Source organism: Nematolebias whitei, chromosome 4, assembly GCF_014905685.2.
Source record: "Nematolebias whitei isolate Nwh7 chromosome 4, NemWhi1, whole genome shotgun sequence".
Classification (NCBI taxonomy): domain Eukaryota; kingdom Metazoa; phylum Chordata; class Actinopteri; order Cyprinodontiformes; family Rivulidae; genus Nematolebias; species Nematolebias whitei.
The window spans coordinates 27,855,673-27,872,183 of NC_056501.1; the positions used below are offsets into that span (position 1 = coordinate 27,855,673).

Below are 16,511 nucleotides of genomic sequence, written 5' to 3' on the forward strand. Positions count from 1 at the left end.
GGGGGGGGATGTATAATTTGCATGCCCTGCGACTTATAGGCCGAAGCGACGTATTATGGATTTTTTTTCCCATATTTATAAATCAATTTTTGGCTGAGATATGATGGTTTTCATTCATTCTAAGGAAAAAAAAATTGAACAGTACCATTTTTAGCCACTAGATGGCAGAAGAGTAGTAGCAGTATGGCATGCCGTTGTCTCATGTAATAGGTAAACGTGGCTATAATGACAAATTCAAAAAAGTTCAATACAAAAATAACTGGACTTTATTTATTATACTTTACTTTATACTTTGTTTTTTGTCTTGAACTTTTTTGAATTTACCATGTCCTGGGTGACAGAGGATCTTCACCAGCTTTTAATGACTCAATCGGTCCCCCCACCTTCGTTCTGCTCGCTGCTTGGAGCAAGTCAACTGCCCCGGTGAAATGCAGCTAATTTGACCATTAAAGTGCATTTATTAAGTAAAAGTTCAACTGACACACACCTTTGCTATAATTTCGAGCAAACAAATAATTGTTTTAGATGTTTATCTTGTTAAAATTCAAATAATTGCGGAGGCTCATCCCGCTGTGCGTGCCTGCCGCTTCTGCGAATCGTGTTTTTAAATACGGATGATTTGACTGTCAAAGTGCATTTATTAAGCATAAGGTAAACTGAGACACACCCTCACTATAATTTTGAGCAAACAAATAATTGTTTTTAAGTGTTAATCTTGTTAAATTCTTGTTAAAGTTCTCCCCTGCACGCTCCCGCGGCCACCATTTGGCAGCCCATTGATTTTTGGCACACCAGCCCATATTTCCAGGTTCGGCCCACATTTTCGGGTTGTCAGCAGTGATGCGTAACAAACGTGATGCGTCAGCGGTGACGCATAATCGATGTGACGTATACGGCGAAGCGACATATTAAAGGATTTTTTTCACTTTTTCAGACATATTTGGACTGATGCGACTTATAGGGCAGAGCGACGGGTACGGCGGAAAATACAGTTTTACTTGTTTCATCAGGTCTTCAAGTTCTAAAGACTAACCACTCGTTCATTCAGATCATGTGTGTCGATGCAGAGAGACATGTAAAACATGCAGGAAAGTAGCCCTGCAGGACCAGGACGGTAAAAACTCTGTCATGCAAAGAAGCCACATGTAAGCACGAAACAGAGTCTTTGCCTGCCTGCAGTCTAGACCTGTCACCAAGAGAAAACATTTGAAGCACTGCGAAACAGAAGATCCAACAAACAACCAGAAACTGTTGAACATCTAGAATCCTCCATCAGACCAGAATGGAACAACATTCCCTCCAAAACCTCCAGCATCTTCTCTCCTCAGTTCACAGACGTGTACAGTCTGTTGTTTAAAGTGCGGACGCTTCAGTGGTAAACATGGTCCTTTTTCCACGGTTTTAGTTTTTTCTAAACATTGTAAACAAAACTTTAAAGAAGTTTACTATGTTCCACTGTGATTAAACTGTGGGATTTGTACATCTACAACTGAGTCACTGTTGGAGTTGATTTAAGCCGATAAAAAAAGGCTATACAGTAGTCCCTCGATGACCGCGGGGGGTTGCGTTCCAGACACCACCGCGATAGGTGAAAAACCGCAAAGTAGGAACGCTATATTTATTTTAGTATTTATATATTTTAAGGCTTTATAAACCCATCCCACACTATTACAATGTTCTATGCTCTTAAACCTACGCCATTTTAACAACATACATATATGCATAAGCGTCGCAACCTAGGGGACAAGTCCGCCCCCCACATTAAAAAAACGTTCACTTGGACCCCCCCACTTTTACTATAAAACATTAGTTCAGGCGGCGCAGTTTCTCTTTCTTCGTGAACAAATCCATTCCACTTGATTAAAAGGAGAATATTCAAGCCACTAAAAATCCGCTCCAGGTTTTCCTGGTTACCTCCTCCAACCTGCAGTGTTTCTGGTCCGTCTTCAAAAAACGCGCACAGGTGGAGGAGATGGAGACAACCCTGTGTTGCTCGCTCGCCAGTTTAGCGAGCTTAGTGCGGGCAGTTGTTGACCAGGGGGGTTGATCATAAACATATATACATGGTTAGGAGGATGTTTGAGAGAAGTGCAGTGCTACGTCTGTAGCATGTTAGCTTAGCAGTAACTGTGACGCTGTGAGACGCTGCAGGTGTAAGAGATGCTGTGTGTTCAGGTGCATTAAAGTTGAAATATCTTTAAAACCCCACACCTTATTGTCCTCAAGCTTCACGAGAAACATCCTTTAGATAAGTAGTGTTGAACACAAGTAAAAAAGTCCAGTGGTGACTTTTTTATTTCTTTATTAACACAAATAGTGCAGATCTGACGCTCTGTATTAAAGTGCATTAAAGTTAAAATGGTCTTTAAAACAGCTGAATTTACACAAACGTGGTGAGAAACATGCTTTAAATGGAATTAAAGTAAGGACATCTAGATGAAATGTTGCTTTTTTGTAGTGTACAATTTTTTGCACACTGGTACATGCGCACACACACACACAGCATCCTCCCCACTTTACAGCTGCTTCTGACGCCCATGCATATATGTACTGTACAGTACTGCAAAATTTTACTCACCAGTTCTGCAGACCAGCAGCTCAGTTCCTGTTCAGCAGATCTACCCTGCAGCGACGAAGCCCACCGCCCCGTCCAGGTTGATGCGCGTGGATAATTGAGCTTCAGGACTGTTTGTGACTTTCCTGCCAGTTCTGTGAGCTTCATAGATGGATGTTCGCTCCGACTTTGCGTTGCTAAACTTTCCCTCCATTTCAGCAGAAAGCAGCAGCCGGAAGCACTGTTGGCTTCTTGGTAGTGTAGTTCTTTTGACTTGCATTGCAGTGTAGGCTTATTCAAAGAAAACTACAAAATGGCAGAGACTGTCCGAATTTTTTAAAAATAACTTTTTATCCCGTACCATGCCAGTCACGTGAGTAATGTTAAAGTTGACAATTAAAGTACACAATCATGTGACACACAATCATGGCGATGGGCAATATGATGTCCTTGAAATGTGAGGCCTTGGTTTACAGTTTTGGATTTTTATGACTTCAGGGGGAGAAGGAGTGTTTAAACTCTGAGACCACGGAGCTGAAGCAGAAGATTCGTTATCTGCAGGATCAGCTGTTACCCCTCAGCAAACAGAGAGAGTACCAGGAGAAGGAGATCCAACGCCTGAACAGGGTGAGTGTCAGAAGATGCAACAACAAAAAACAACCAACAAATTCAGACACTTACTGTCTGCTTCCTTTGTCTGACTTTAGGCCTTAGAGGAAGCCTTAAACCTGCACGCCCCTTCATCCTCCCAGCAACCTCCTGGTCAGGGGAACTTTGCAGACGCAGCTAATAACCTGAAAAAGCAGGAACTTCTCACACAAATCGCTGTTTTAAAAGAACAGGCAAGACACAGGACAGAACGTGCGCACCGTGCAGGTTTGATTAGACTGGTTTTATAACTGTTTGTTGCTGCAGGTGAAAATCTTTGAAGAGGACTTCAGGAAAGAACGGAGTGACAGGGAGCGAATGAATGAGGAGAAAGAAGACTTGAGGCGGCAAGTTGAGCGACTCCAGGGTCAGATTACTAATTTAACAAATCAGGTACTTTCACATTTTACATGATTAGTACAGTTTAAGGTTCTGTATCGGTACAAAACTACACAGCTGTTCTTTTCTTGTTTTTCTGGTTCAGCTTCATCAGGCGCAGAACGAGTGTCAGAGAGAACGAACCGAGAGGTGTAAGCTGGAGCGACTGCAGATGCAGCATCATAAACAGGTACTGGCTGCAGCTCAGGCCTCAGTCTGACGAGAACACACGTAGATTAAAATGGTCCAAACAGTGATGCGTCAGACCATGTAAGGTCAAGAAAAGTTGGGTCATTTAGTCAGAAATGAGGCATTCTTTAAGCCTTTGGGTTGTAAAGCTCAGAAGCAAGAGAATATGGTAGATTTGCGCCCCCTAGTGGTAGAACATAGTTCAGAGTAGAGTTTCACTCCAGAAAGCCTATGGACTGAGACGACCTGGTTGAAGTGTTTAGATGTTTTAATGGGACAATGTCAAAGCCTGGGCGAACTTTGTGTGCAGCTGTCACACCAAGCTGTAAAACTATGAAAGCATTATTTACACGACTAAACATTTTCTGCAACATTACTCCCATTTAAAATGTAGCAGCAGGGATTTAAATTCCTGTAAGCTTCAAGTGCAATAAATCTCTGTGTTCGTGCCGTTCTTATCAGTAAAGTTTGGAGGAGATCTGTGTGTTTGTGCAGAAGCATCATCAAATAATGCAAAAGAGTGCCAGACTTTAAACGAGTTCTCACTACTGTAGTACTTCTGAGTGGAGGCTTAGGTGTAGTTAGTCCGCCAGCACAGAGGGAGGCTCTTTGTGTTAAACTTGCTCCACGGTGCACCCCTCAGCCAGCAGTCTGAGGATTAGCAGGTGGAGTTTTCACACTCCTCCTCAGGAGGCAGCAGAGTTGAGGGTCTGCAGTGGCCCATGCCGTGACTCAACCACAGCCGTGCACTGATTGGGGATCACGTGTGTACTTGTGGTACCTCTTAGGGGCAGCAGCAGGAAAGACGTACTTCAGACCCCACGTCAGGCTCAGTGAACGGCCCGCTGAGCCCCCCCTACTGTGGTCCCTTTGTGCAGGTGGGAACTCAGGGCCTGGAAGGCTGGCCCGTACACCTACCTCCCCGGATGCCCAACGCAGCAGGCGCCACTGCGGCAGCAGCAGCACCGCCCCCTGCTCGAGACTTCCAGCCTGTGAACCCGGTAAGAGTGCTGTGAAACCTCCTCTGCCTCTGGAGATTTCATTCCTCCATCTTTTCCTTGTTGGGACAGAAGCAACCGGCCTGTGCTTGGTCATTACTGTTTGGTTACAGCAAAGATCTAATGGCTGCTGCAAATACTCCGGTATTTCTTTAATAAACTGTGCCTTCTCTTTGATCAGGGTTTTCCTTGGCAGATGTCATTCCCTCAACCGCGAGGAACCAGAGCAGCAGTGGGAGAAAGTTCAAGACCACCACCAGAGAACGCAGGTAAGGTGCAGCCAGACAATGACACGATCACTTACTGCTCACCTTTTCTTTCTTTTAAACACTAAAACGTTGTGTATTTCTCACAATTACAGCTTTGTTCTTTTTATCCCCAAATGTTCACAAAATGTTTAGTTTGTAAATGAAGATAATGCAGTTTGGTGCCTCCTTGTGCTTCCTTAGATCCGTCAGCAGCAGCAACAGCAACAGGGTTTGGGAAAAGGGAGAGACAGAACATAGACCCTGGAAAGCACTAAAGCATCACCCCCCCACCCCCACCCTACCTACCTAATGGAGTCTGGGTAGTAGCATGAAATTGTTTTTAAGTTGGCAAGGTGTGACTGAGATATAATTTTCCTACTGAACTGTAGATATCCTATTGTATTGTTGTTTATACTTGCGTTTTATAAGGCTATTTGTGAAACACTTCGCTACAGTTATTTTTTTTATTATCAGGAACTCTGGTCATTTGTTAAATAGGTTGGAATAATTAACTTTTTTCTTTTTCTTGTTCCATAAAATATACCCATGTAATTGTCTCTGCAAGTATACACCAACTTTAATACTTAACTTTACTTGTAAGGTTACAGAAAGCCATTCCCCAACACGAGTAGGACAACACACTCATTCCAGCAACGGGTGGTTATATAGGTACACTGAAGCGTAGAGCTGAACAATGTGAACGTTGATTTATGAGGATTGCTACAGTCCCATTGATGTAATAGAGCTGTCTAATATGTGTAACTGTTCAAAAGTGGTTGTTGAAATACAAAAACCTGGGGACATGAATTTTGATAGTATCATACCAAAAAAACATGATTGTGATTGCTAATAATTTATTTATAACCTGCTGTTTTGCGTGTAAATCATTGTCTTCAGTAATGCTGTTCTTTCTATGTTGTTAGTGTAATCCCGATATATTGTAGCTCTTGACATTGTATGTTTGTATCAGACACAATGCACAGCACATGCAGCCTTTTCTTTCCCCCATGACGATGGACCTAATCTCATACATTTCTGCTTGATTTGACCACTCGTTCCGATATTTACGTTCATCTTACCGCATCCTGTTGACCATTTACAACATTCAGAGGTCCCAGCACCGATGTATCAGAAGTTTCTAGAGTTAAACTTACTGATCGTGTTGTTGCAGCCGCTGCTCCTCTAGAGGGAAACCTCTACTGGAACGTCTGGCTGCAAAACGCTGCAGCATCAGATCTAAAAAAAATCCAATCTAACAAAGACTCGCCTGTTTTTAACCAACACCCGTTTTAAGTTGCTGTATTTCAAATAGACGAAGGGCTTCAAAAAGTGTGAATAGGACTTTTGAAAATTGCTCAGTTTTTATTTAATGATTTAGAAAAATGGGTTAAAAATCCTGATTGGTGAGGGCTGAGATGACACATGAGCAGAGTTGCACTTTTGAAAGGTATGCTGTAATTTCTGGCAGTTGTATTTTCCTGGTTTAAAGCCTTTTGATTCGTTTTGCTGTAGGCAAAAAGCACATGTATGACTTTTTGTATTTGACTGGCTTAATAAATTTATTCTAAATGTCCAACAATGTTCCCATTTATTCGATGCAGGTTGGAATTGCGTCTGCATTAATGTTTTCTTCGTAAACAAAATTTCAATTTATTTATATAGCGCCAAGTCACAACAGAAGTCATCTCAGGGCACTGAACAGAAACATTCATATATAGGTCCTTCTCAAAAAATTAGCATATTGTGATAAAGGTCATTCATTTCCATAATGTAATGATAAAAATTAAACTTTCATATATTTCAGATTCATTGCACACCATCTGAAATATTTCAGGTCTTTAATTGTTTTAATACTGATGATTATGGCATACAGCTCATGAAAACCCAAAATGCCTGTCCCAAAAAATTAGCATATCATGAAAAGGTTCTCTAAACAAGCTATTAACCTAACCATCTGAATCAACGACGTAACTCTAAACACCTGCAAAAGATTCCTGAGGCTTTTAAAAACGCCCAGCCTTGTTCATTACTCAAAACCGCAATCATGGGTAAGACTGCCGACCTGACTGCTGTCCAGAAGGCCATCATTGACACCCTCAAGCAAGAGGGTAAGACACAGAAAGAAATTGCTGAACAAATAGGCTGTTCCCAGAGTGCTGTATCAAGGCACCTCAGTGGGAAGTCTGTGGGAAGGGAAAAGTGTGGCAGAAAACGCTGCACAACGAGAAGAGGTGACCGGACCCTGAGGAGGATTGTGGAGAAGGGTCGATTCCAGACCTTGGGGGACCTGCAGAAGCAGTGGACTGAGTCTGGACTAGAAACATCCAGAGCCACCGTGCACAGGCGTGTGCAGGAAATGGGCTACAGGTGCCGCATTCCCCAGGTCAAGCCACTTTTGGACCAGAAACAGAGGCAGAAGCGCCTGACCTGGGCTACAGAGAAGCAGCACTGGACTGTTGCTCAGTGGTCCAAAGTACTTTTTTCGGACGAAAGCAAATTTTGCATGTCATTCGGAAATCAAGGTGCCAGAGTCTGGAGGAAGACTGGGGAGAAGGAAATGCCAGAAGTCCAGTGTGAAGCACCCACAGTCAGTGATGGTCTGGGGTGTCATGTCAGCTGCTGGTGTTGGGCCACTGTGTTTTATCAAGCGCAGGGTCAATGCAGCTAGCTATCAGGAGATTCTGGAGCACTTCATGCTTCCATCTGCTGAAAAGCTTTATGGAGATTTCATTTTTCAGCACGACCTGGCACCTGCTCACAGTGCCAAAACCACTGGTAAATGGTTTACTGACCATGGTATTACTGTGCTCAATTGGCCTGCCAACTCTCCTGACCTGAACCCCATAGAGAACCTGTGGGATATTGTGAAGAGAAAGTTGAGAGATGCAAGACCCAACACTCTGGATGAGCTTAAGGCCGCTATCGAAGCATCCTGGGCCTCCATAACACCTCAGCAGTGCCACAGGCTGATTGTCTCCATGCCACGCAGCATTGAAGCAGTCATTCATGCAAAAGGATTCCCGACCAAGTATTGAGTGCATAACTGAACATGGTTATTTGAAGGTTGGCGTTTTTTGTATTAAAAACACTTGTCTTTCATTGGTGGGATGAAATATGCTAATTTTTGGGACAGGCATTTTGTGTTTTCATGAGCTGTATGCCATAATCATCAGTATTAAAACAATTAAAGACCTGAAATATTTCAGTTGGTGTGCAATGAATCTGAAATATATGAAAGTTTAATTTTTATCATTACATTATGGAAAATAATGACCTTTATCAAAATATGCTAATTATTTGAGAAGGACCTGTACATAAAGTAAGTTAACACTATTTATCTGAGGAGCAGACTGCTTTAAATTTAACTTCATCGCAGACTCGAGCAAGCATGAAGGCGACGGTGGAAAGGAAAAACCATGAGGAAGAAACCTTTAGCAGAACCAGGCTCAGTACAAGTGGCCATCTGCTTCGACCGGCTGGGTTTGAGAGGAACGGGAAGGAAGAACAGATAAATGGCAGGTTGAGAATCACTTGAAGATGGAAATAATATTAAATAAAAACTAATTCAATTTTAAAAATTAAGGAAATTAGACAAATTTCTCCAGGCACTCTGGTTTCCTCCTACAGACCAAAAACATGCATGTTAGGCTGATTGGTAACTAAATTGTCCCTAGGTGTGAGTGAGAGTGAATAGTTGTTCGTCTCGTTTGTCTTTGTGTCCCTGTGATGGACTGGAGACCTGTCCAGGGTGTCCCCCGTAGATTACAGTAACTTTATACTTTAATGACCATCAACCATCATCTTATGTCTTTAAGAACCTTACCTTCATCTAATCTGAACTTCTTAAACCATAAATACTTGAGTTTATGTCTACACTCTTAGGACAAAAGCATTTTTGCTCTTATGCATCAACATGAACAATTTTAGAGACAAGGCTTCACACCAGAGCAGCTTTCCTCATGATTTATTCAAAGTAAAAAAGTTCTACTGTAATGTTCAACAGGTTCTGGGATGAGAAGATGACATGGTGCTGCAGGACTGCAGGACAAACCAGAATGCACTGAAAGGCTCGCCTGAACCCCAGACTCCGAGGAGGCACCACAGAGTTCCTGTTTTCAAGCCCCCTCTTCATGTAACATGCCATCTTCATGTGTCAGAAACTGCCACATTACTTCTAAAGTACACGTATCACAGTTAGACAATAATAATAATAATAATGATCACATTTAATTAAAGACATTCTGGGTGTAGAGTTGAAGAAGGTATCTGCGAATGTCGGCTCGGACTTCAGACACGTTTACGCGCGGGTGCCACCTCATCACCGGCTTCCCGTCTGGTCCCACCAGAAACTTCTCAAAGTTCCACTTGATGTCGCTGATCGCGAGAGGCTCCCAGAACAACCTGCCGTTAACGACGCCGAAGTCGGCCCCCACCGGAGGGCACGAGTTCTGCACGGCACAAAGCACAGACTTAACACAGGAATGACTTCCAGCGCAGGAAACGTTTCAATATGCAGCTGACGTTTGGTGTGGCCGTTTAAACCCGTCAATACAAATATGTTGTGATGTTTGATATGAAACGTCTGAAATTAATCTTTAGTTTCCTGAATATGCCCTTACATGTAAACTTAGATGCTCCGCTGGAATGAAGGACAAGAGTTCAGCTTTATTTGGACTGAGGTTCAAACCAGTATCTTACCTGTTGCAGGTCTCTCTAAACAGCATCAGTTTGAAGAACTAGAATTTATTTCTGACCAGACTGATGAGCTCATGGCTGGTCTGAGTGGGGCCACAGCCACGCATGCAGTCATCTGGAACAAGTCTCATTTTATAAACCTTTAGGCTGCAGTTTTGCATTACATGATTTCCATAAAATCCGTTTACTCGCACACAAAGTGACAGCAGCAGCTAGCTGTAGCACCTCCAGCAGGAATATCTAAACATTTGTTCGAAACGGATGGTTTAAAGACTCGTAAATTAGACTTTGATGTATTTTGAGTAGCTGCACGAAGGATCGCAGGATGGGTGTGGTCTCTCAGGTCAGTGTGGTCAGAGTCAAACTGTATCATTTGTACTTTGAAATCAGAATTTCTGAATTTCAAGTAAAAAAAAATTAATAAAAAGTTAACAGCAATACCACACCCAAAAAAAAAAACAGGTCAAAGTTTGAGATTCCTGACCAACCATGACCTTAAAATCCATCATGGCTGACTCGCGCAGGAATAAACTGTATCCCAGTAATCCAGTCCAGCCACTGTCGGTGAACATGTTGCTACCATAAAGTGTATAGCTAGTCATGTTTAGCTAACGGTAGTTAGCCTGGTTACTGAGCACACAATTAGCAAATGTTAGTGGTTTTCCGACTTGCTTCTGACACACGGTTAAGTCTGGTCTGAAATAAATCCTAGATCATTCGGAGACAAGTTCTGTAAAAGGTAAGAAACCAACTACTTATATACTTTCCATAGAACCCCCACTTAAAAAACATCTGAACTATCACTTTAAGTAAATCACACAGCTTTACATACTTTAAGGAATGTGAAAACTTCTTGCTCAGCTTCTCCGTTCACATCTCCTTTCTCAAACAGCAGGAAGTTTGGAACGAAGCCGTTGCCTGGTCTGACGTGCCTGAGGTTCAGAGAGAGGATCTCATCAGTGGAGGCACCTCAGAGGATTTAGTTTGGCTGCGGCCCTCGACTGGAGCTCAACAACACCGCAGGATGCTATTGTAAAGTCTCTGCTCTGGGTTTTCATTAACTGATGGGAGCTGAAGATAAAATGTCCACAACAATGGACGTACTGTCCTGTCAAAAATTCTTTAATTAAATGAAGCTCTGTTGATTGACAGGGGACACCAAATGTCACAGCTCTCTGCAGCCAGATCTGGAGATACTTACCAGAGAGGGCTGTGACGCCAACAGGAGCCGAGATTTAGGAAAACAAGACCGTCACCTGATAGCGTTGGTGTAGCCTTGAGTTCTTTTGAAACAACGTTTCTGTTTGTGGCTGACTTGAGGTTGACCCGTGCTGGAAGGTAAAGGGTTCTTACTTCAATGCTGGCAGGATTTCATGCCTCTGCCCCGGTTCCTGTTTGCCAAACTGGTTGCAGGGAAAGCCGAGGACAGTGAAGCCGTGACGTCTGAACTCTTCGTGCAGTGCATTCAGTTCTACGAGAAGAGGAAACGTTAGCACTAGAGAAGACGTACGGCAACACGAAAGAGCCGACTGTAGTTCCTTACCCACGTACTGAAAGGTCAGTCCTCAGTACGTAGCAACGTTGACAAAGAGGAGACACTTTCCAACGTAGTCGGTGAAGTTCACGGTGTGACTCCCGTTCAGAGTCTTTGCGTGGTATTTGTGGATTGTGCCAGGAGTGGATGAGTCACACAGCTGGGGGGGGGGACAAACCAGGTTAAAGCAAACGTCCAAAACCTTTAAATATCCTAGACTGGGACCCACTTTTAAATTAATGTTGTATACAATGCTTGCATAAAATTTCCATTAGGAGTTTTTGAAGGGCATTTGTCTGATTTGTGGACAACTTTAGACATTTATGTATCAGTATTCCACGAGTCTTAACCTTAAGTCGGTAAAAACTTATGATGAATATATCCGAGTATCAGACAACAAGATGTCTTAATGCAGTCCTATTCAACAAACAACACTTTTTAAAAATGTGTGAACACAATGATAAAAATATAAAAACGCATGGAGCCATTTCCACACCTCGAGTGTCACATCAAGCTTGTAGAAGTCTGTCAGACAAGCTTTGCTAAATATTTTCTGGAAGAATCCCAGAGACTGGGGAGGTAAAGTACAGAGATGCATCTTATCACCAATCGCACCGTATCACTGAGCAGCATTAACAAATAACAGACTTGTTTTCTGAGCCTAAAAACTGTGAGAAACAGAAAGCTTGCTGTCCTTGATTACAAAAAAAAAGTGTATAAATTGTGCCCATGAGCCTGAAACATCTGACCTTCTCACAACTGAAGTTGAACCGTCTCAAACCAGTTTTTTGTTAATTAACGAAAACCCCAAATAAACAACCTGAACTCTATTGACTGTTCTGTCTTCAGAGCAAATATCAGAGGCTTGTTAACTTAAGCTCAACTTACTCCTGTTTCTTTATGGTTCAGCATGTCTGACTGCCCCCACTTCAAATTTGACAACAACAAAAACAGCTCAATTTCTTGTCAATAAAAACTTTGCTCTTAAACGAAACAAACCAGAAACAGAACCACTTATCTCCAGTTATTGAGAGGTCTAGATGTTGCAGCTGATAATTATATATATATATATTGTTTGTTTACATGGGGCCTGTACAGGCTGAAGGGAACAAAGAGTAACCCTAACTGTGGGTTAACTATTTACCACAGCCTGGCAGAGTAAACAAGTAAACAATATTCTCACCAGATTCCAAATATGAACAAAAAGTGCAGATTTATTTAAAATATTATAAACAGTGACTCTGCGCAATTAATTTAACCAGTGTTTATAATATTTAGGTATTCCATTTGCACATTTAATAGTTTCTCCTGCTTTTTACTAAATAATTGGAAGTGCGCCACAACGCGCAGACGTGCGGTAATTAAAGACAATTAAGATGACGTCAGATTTAGGCAGCTTATTTTCGGTTCTTGTCTTCAGATGTCGTGTTTTCCATCAGCAGGTACCTGTGTGAGGGCTGCTCCGGCGCAGGGCCGAGGTATGGCGAGCAGCAGCAGCGGGAAAAGGGTCCACATGGCGCCGTCCTGACCCATCACCAACACCGCTCTCTGACTGTGGAAGATGTGCTTGTAATGTGTAGCTTCTCCCTCGAGAGGAACCCAGGGGGAGGAGCCTGTCTGGTGACGTAGACAGCTATGGATAATAAATGAGAGAACACACCTGTGCAAATCATAATGTATACCCTGTTAAAAAAAACTAACACTGGAAAGATTTAAACTTGATATTGACTATTCTTGAACATTTTGTGAACTACACATGGAAACAATCTCATTTATTTTATCAATGTAATCATACAAAGGCATTCTGGACAGATGTACAACTCATACGACAGAAAAATGGACAAATAATTCAACTTAGAGAGAAAGACGTTATATTATGCTTCAACGATAAGGATATGGATAAAGACCTGATCTACTTCACCCAACTTCTATTTCTCCTGGGAAAATTTCACATTCACAAGAAAAAAGTGTTCAAACTCCAAGCCAAGCATAACTTACAGCACCACTATTAAAGGACTTGAAAACAAAAAGGCAATGAAAACCATCTCAGGTCTGGAAAAACTTAATGTGAATTTACCTATAACCTGTAAATAGATTATTTTGTATCTTTTTAGACTTTTTTTTAACCTTTTGTACCATTTTATAATTATATTGTTCTTTTTTATACTTGTATACTATTACTTTTGTACCTGTAAATATACTCCTGGCAGACACTTGTTTGTAAAGTTGATAAAGTTATGTAATAAAAAATTAAAAAAAAAACACACCTGTGCAGACTAGTAGAAGAAAAACATACCAGTTGGTCTCTGTTCAGTTTATTTAGCGCCATTTCTCTACAGAAGTCAACCGGGGATAAAGATTCTAGGCTATTAAATGACTTGTTTTAAATAAATAATTATGTGAAAAACAAAATAAAATAAAAAAAATCAATGCAGGGCAGAAGCTCAATGAGCAAAACACCAACTAAAAGATAAAATTTGAAAAACATTAGCTGAAAGTTCAAATGAACAAGAAATAGCTAAAAAGTACGCAAAAAGCCAAAAATGGAGCAATACACCAAAGTGTCTGTGTGTGTATGTGTGTGTGTACATATACATCCATCCATCCACCGCCCATTATCTTTTACCCGCTTATTCCATTCTGGATTACGGGGGTCGCCGGTGCCCATGTCCAGCAATCACTGTGCGAGGGGCAAGGGACACCCTGGACAAGTCTCCAGTCCATCACAGAGATGCATAGAGACAAACAACCATTCCCTCTCTCACTCACACTTAGGGACAACTTACAGTAACCAGTCAGCCTAACATGCATGTTTTTGGTCTGTGGGAGGAGTCCTCTGTACTGCAGGACTGTTTTGCACATACAGACTGGCAGATCTTCAGGAAGGCTGCTGTAAATGAGGGAGAGCTAGATCTGGAGGATTACACATCTGCTTTCCTCTGATACATCAGCAAGTGTGTTGATGATGTCACCACCACCAGGACTGTGAAGTGCTACCTGAACCAGAAACCCTGGCTGAACACAGAGGTCCATGCCCTGCTGAATGCCAGGGATACTGCCTTCAGGTATGGTGACTAACAGGAACTAGGGAGGGCAAAGAAAAGTTGGCTGCTGGTATTAAAAGGGCCAAAGCAACATATGCACAGAAGATCCAGGGACATTTCGCCTCACAGGACCCACGGAGCACGTGGAGGGGCATTAAGTGCATAACAACTTTTGCCCTGAAGCTGGTAGACTCAGAAATCCCTAACCAGGACATTCACTGTGACAAACAAGAGGGGAAAAAATCACTGTAATGCTACTTGAATTGGTGATGTGCGACTTATCTATGCTGCTGATTATCCATGTCTATGATCTCATGCTGATGATTATTTCCATCCATCCATCCATCCATCCATTATCTTTTACCCGCTTCTTCCATTTTGGGTCACGGGGGTCGCCGGTGCCCATATCCAGCAATCACTGTGCGAGATGCTATTTTCATTCAATTGTTTTGCATTATTAGTGTTTAGAGTATATCTTAGGTCTTTTAGCGTATTGTTTGGCATTCGTGTAGCGTATATCTTAGTGTATAATCTTAGATCCTTATATACTGTTTCTTTTTACAGTTACTGTTTTAAATGTGCTATATAAATAAATGTGACTTGACTTTATATTTTTGCCATTGCTGTGTAACTGGGACCCTGTGTACATAATTTCGTCCCACATCATGTACCACATAAGTAAGAACAACAATAAACCTACTTGAACTTGAACAGACTATAAAAGCAAGGTTGCACAATGTCCTAGGGACCCAGCGCTGCCTGATGATCTTAACAGGTTCTATGCCCACGTTGAAGACCAAAATAGACCACCCAGCACCAGACTCAACTCACCACCAGAAGAGGAGCTTCTCAGCACGACCTTCAGGAAAGCAAATGGCCCAGACAACATTCCTGGGAGGGTGCTAAAATACTGTGCTGATAAGCTATGCGAGGTGCTGGCCAATATCTTTAACACCTCCCTCACCCTGACAAATGTTCCCACCTACATGAAAGACTGCTGTCATCATCCCAGTTCCTAAGATCTCTGCAGTGACTGGTCTGAATGACTATCAGCCAGTAGCCCTCACCCCAATAGTCGGTAAATGCTTCGAAAGACTGGTCATGGCCCACATCAACGCTACCATTGACATTAACGAGGACACTCACCAGTATGCATATTGCAAGAATGGATCAACAGAGGACTCCATCTCCTCTGTGGTCCACATTGCTCTCACCCACCTGGAGCAGAAGGACTCCTATGTTTGTATGCTTTTTGTGGACTTCACATCCACCTTCAACACCATGATCCCCCAGACCCCATGGTCAAACTACTCACACTAGGACTAAGCCCCTCCCTAAGCAACTGGGTCCTGGACTTCTGAACCAACAGACCGCAGTCTGTGAGGATCCACAACTTCTCCTCCTCCACCATAACCCTCAGCACTGGCTCCCCTCAGGTCTGTGTGTTGAGCCCCCTCATGTTCACTCTGCTCCCATATGACTGCACACCTACACATCCAGACTGTCATACTGTAAAGTTTGCAGACAATACAGCAGTGGTTGGATGCATCACAACGTTGAGTCTGGCTACAGGCAGGAGGTGGAACACCTGGAGAGCTGGTGCAGGAAGAACAACCTTCACATCAAAGTAAAGAAGATGAAGGAGATGATTGTGGATTTCAGAAGGAGCAAACACACCTACCCCCACCCCTCCCTGAACATAGGAGGAGCTGCAGTGGAAGTAGTCGCCATTTGAGCTGTCATTTCTAACCCGAACCCGGAGCCCGACCCTACCTGACACGGATTAGGGCCCGGTCGGTCCATAATAATGTGTTTAATTTGCGGGCCAGGTCAGCGTTGGGTGATGAATCATACCAGGGGTGCCCAATACGTCGTTCACGATCTACCCATCATGGTATTTTAAAAAATCATACATCTATGAAATTTGTCTCTTACATACAGGGCAGCCAGTCTGAGGTCCCGTTTACATGACGTGAAACGTTCGGCCATTCATTTCCACGACAACAGCCCTAATTCTCTCTGAAACCAAATGTTTCTGAATCGGGAACCCCCCACAGAGGTGTGAAATGCTCCGTAAGTGAAGTCGCACATCATCTCCAAGCAGCTGCAGTCCATAGATTTTCTGCACTAACAACAGTTATAATAAATGGCAGCGAGCAGAGCATTTTTGTGCTACTCGCCCTTTTTTTAGCATGTAGGAGCAAAACTAATAAAATCCAGGGT

The 16,511-nt window shown here is 42.6% G+C and overlaps 2 protein-coding genes across 2 annotated transcripts in view; one reads left to right on the forward strand and one right to left on the reverse strand.

Moving 5' to 3' along the window:
* The window catches only part of tnip1 (TNFAIP3 interacting protein 1), a 15,034-nt gene extending 8,475 nt beyond the window's left edge, over window positions 1-6,559 (forward strand). Inside the window, exons 12-18 of the mRNA XM_037675938.1 lie at window positions 3,053-3,181; window positions 3,262-3,396; window positions 3,470-3,595; window positions 3,687-3,770; window positions 4,648-4,770; window positions 4,949-5,036; window positions 5,217-6,559. Coding sequence (XP_037531866.1) covers window positions 3,053-3,181; window positions 3,262-3,396; window positions 3,470-3,595; window positions 3,687-3,770; window positions 4,648-4,770; window positions 4,949-5,036; window positions 5,217-5,290 — 759 coding nt within the window. The 3' untranslated portion in view covers window positions 5,291-6,559. The remainder of the gene's footprint in view (window positions 1-3,052; window positions 3,182-3,261; window positions 3,397-3,469; window positions 3,596-3,686; window positions 3,771-4,647; window positions 4,771-4,948; window positions 5,037-5,216) is intronic.
* A 2,403-nt stretch (window positions 6,560-8,962) lies between these two features.
* Window positions 8,963-12,814, reverse strand: gpx3 (glutathione peroxidase 3). The gene is made up of 5 exons (XM_037675940.1): window positions 12,691-12,814; window positions 11,254-11,404; window positions 11,064-11,181; window positions 10,543-10,642; window positions 8,963-9,463 (listed from the first exon to the last, which is right to left on the reverse strand). The coding sequence occupies exons 1-5, from the start codon at window positions 12,775-12,777 to the stop codon at window positions 9,242-9,244; spliced, it is 678 nt and encodes a 225-aa protein (XP_037531868.1). The 5' UTR covers window positions 12,778-12,814; the 3' UTR covers window positions 8,963-9,241.
* Window positions 12,815-16,511: the final 3,697 nt, after the last annotated feature.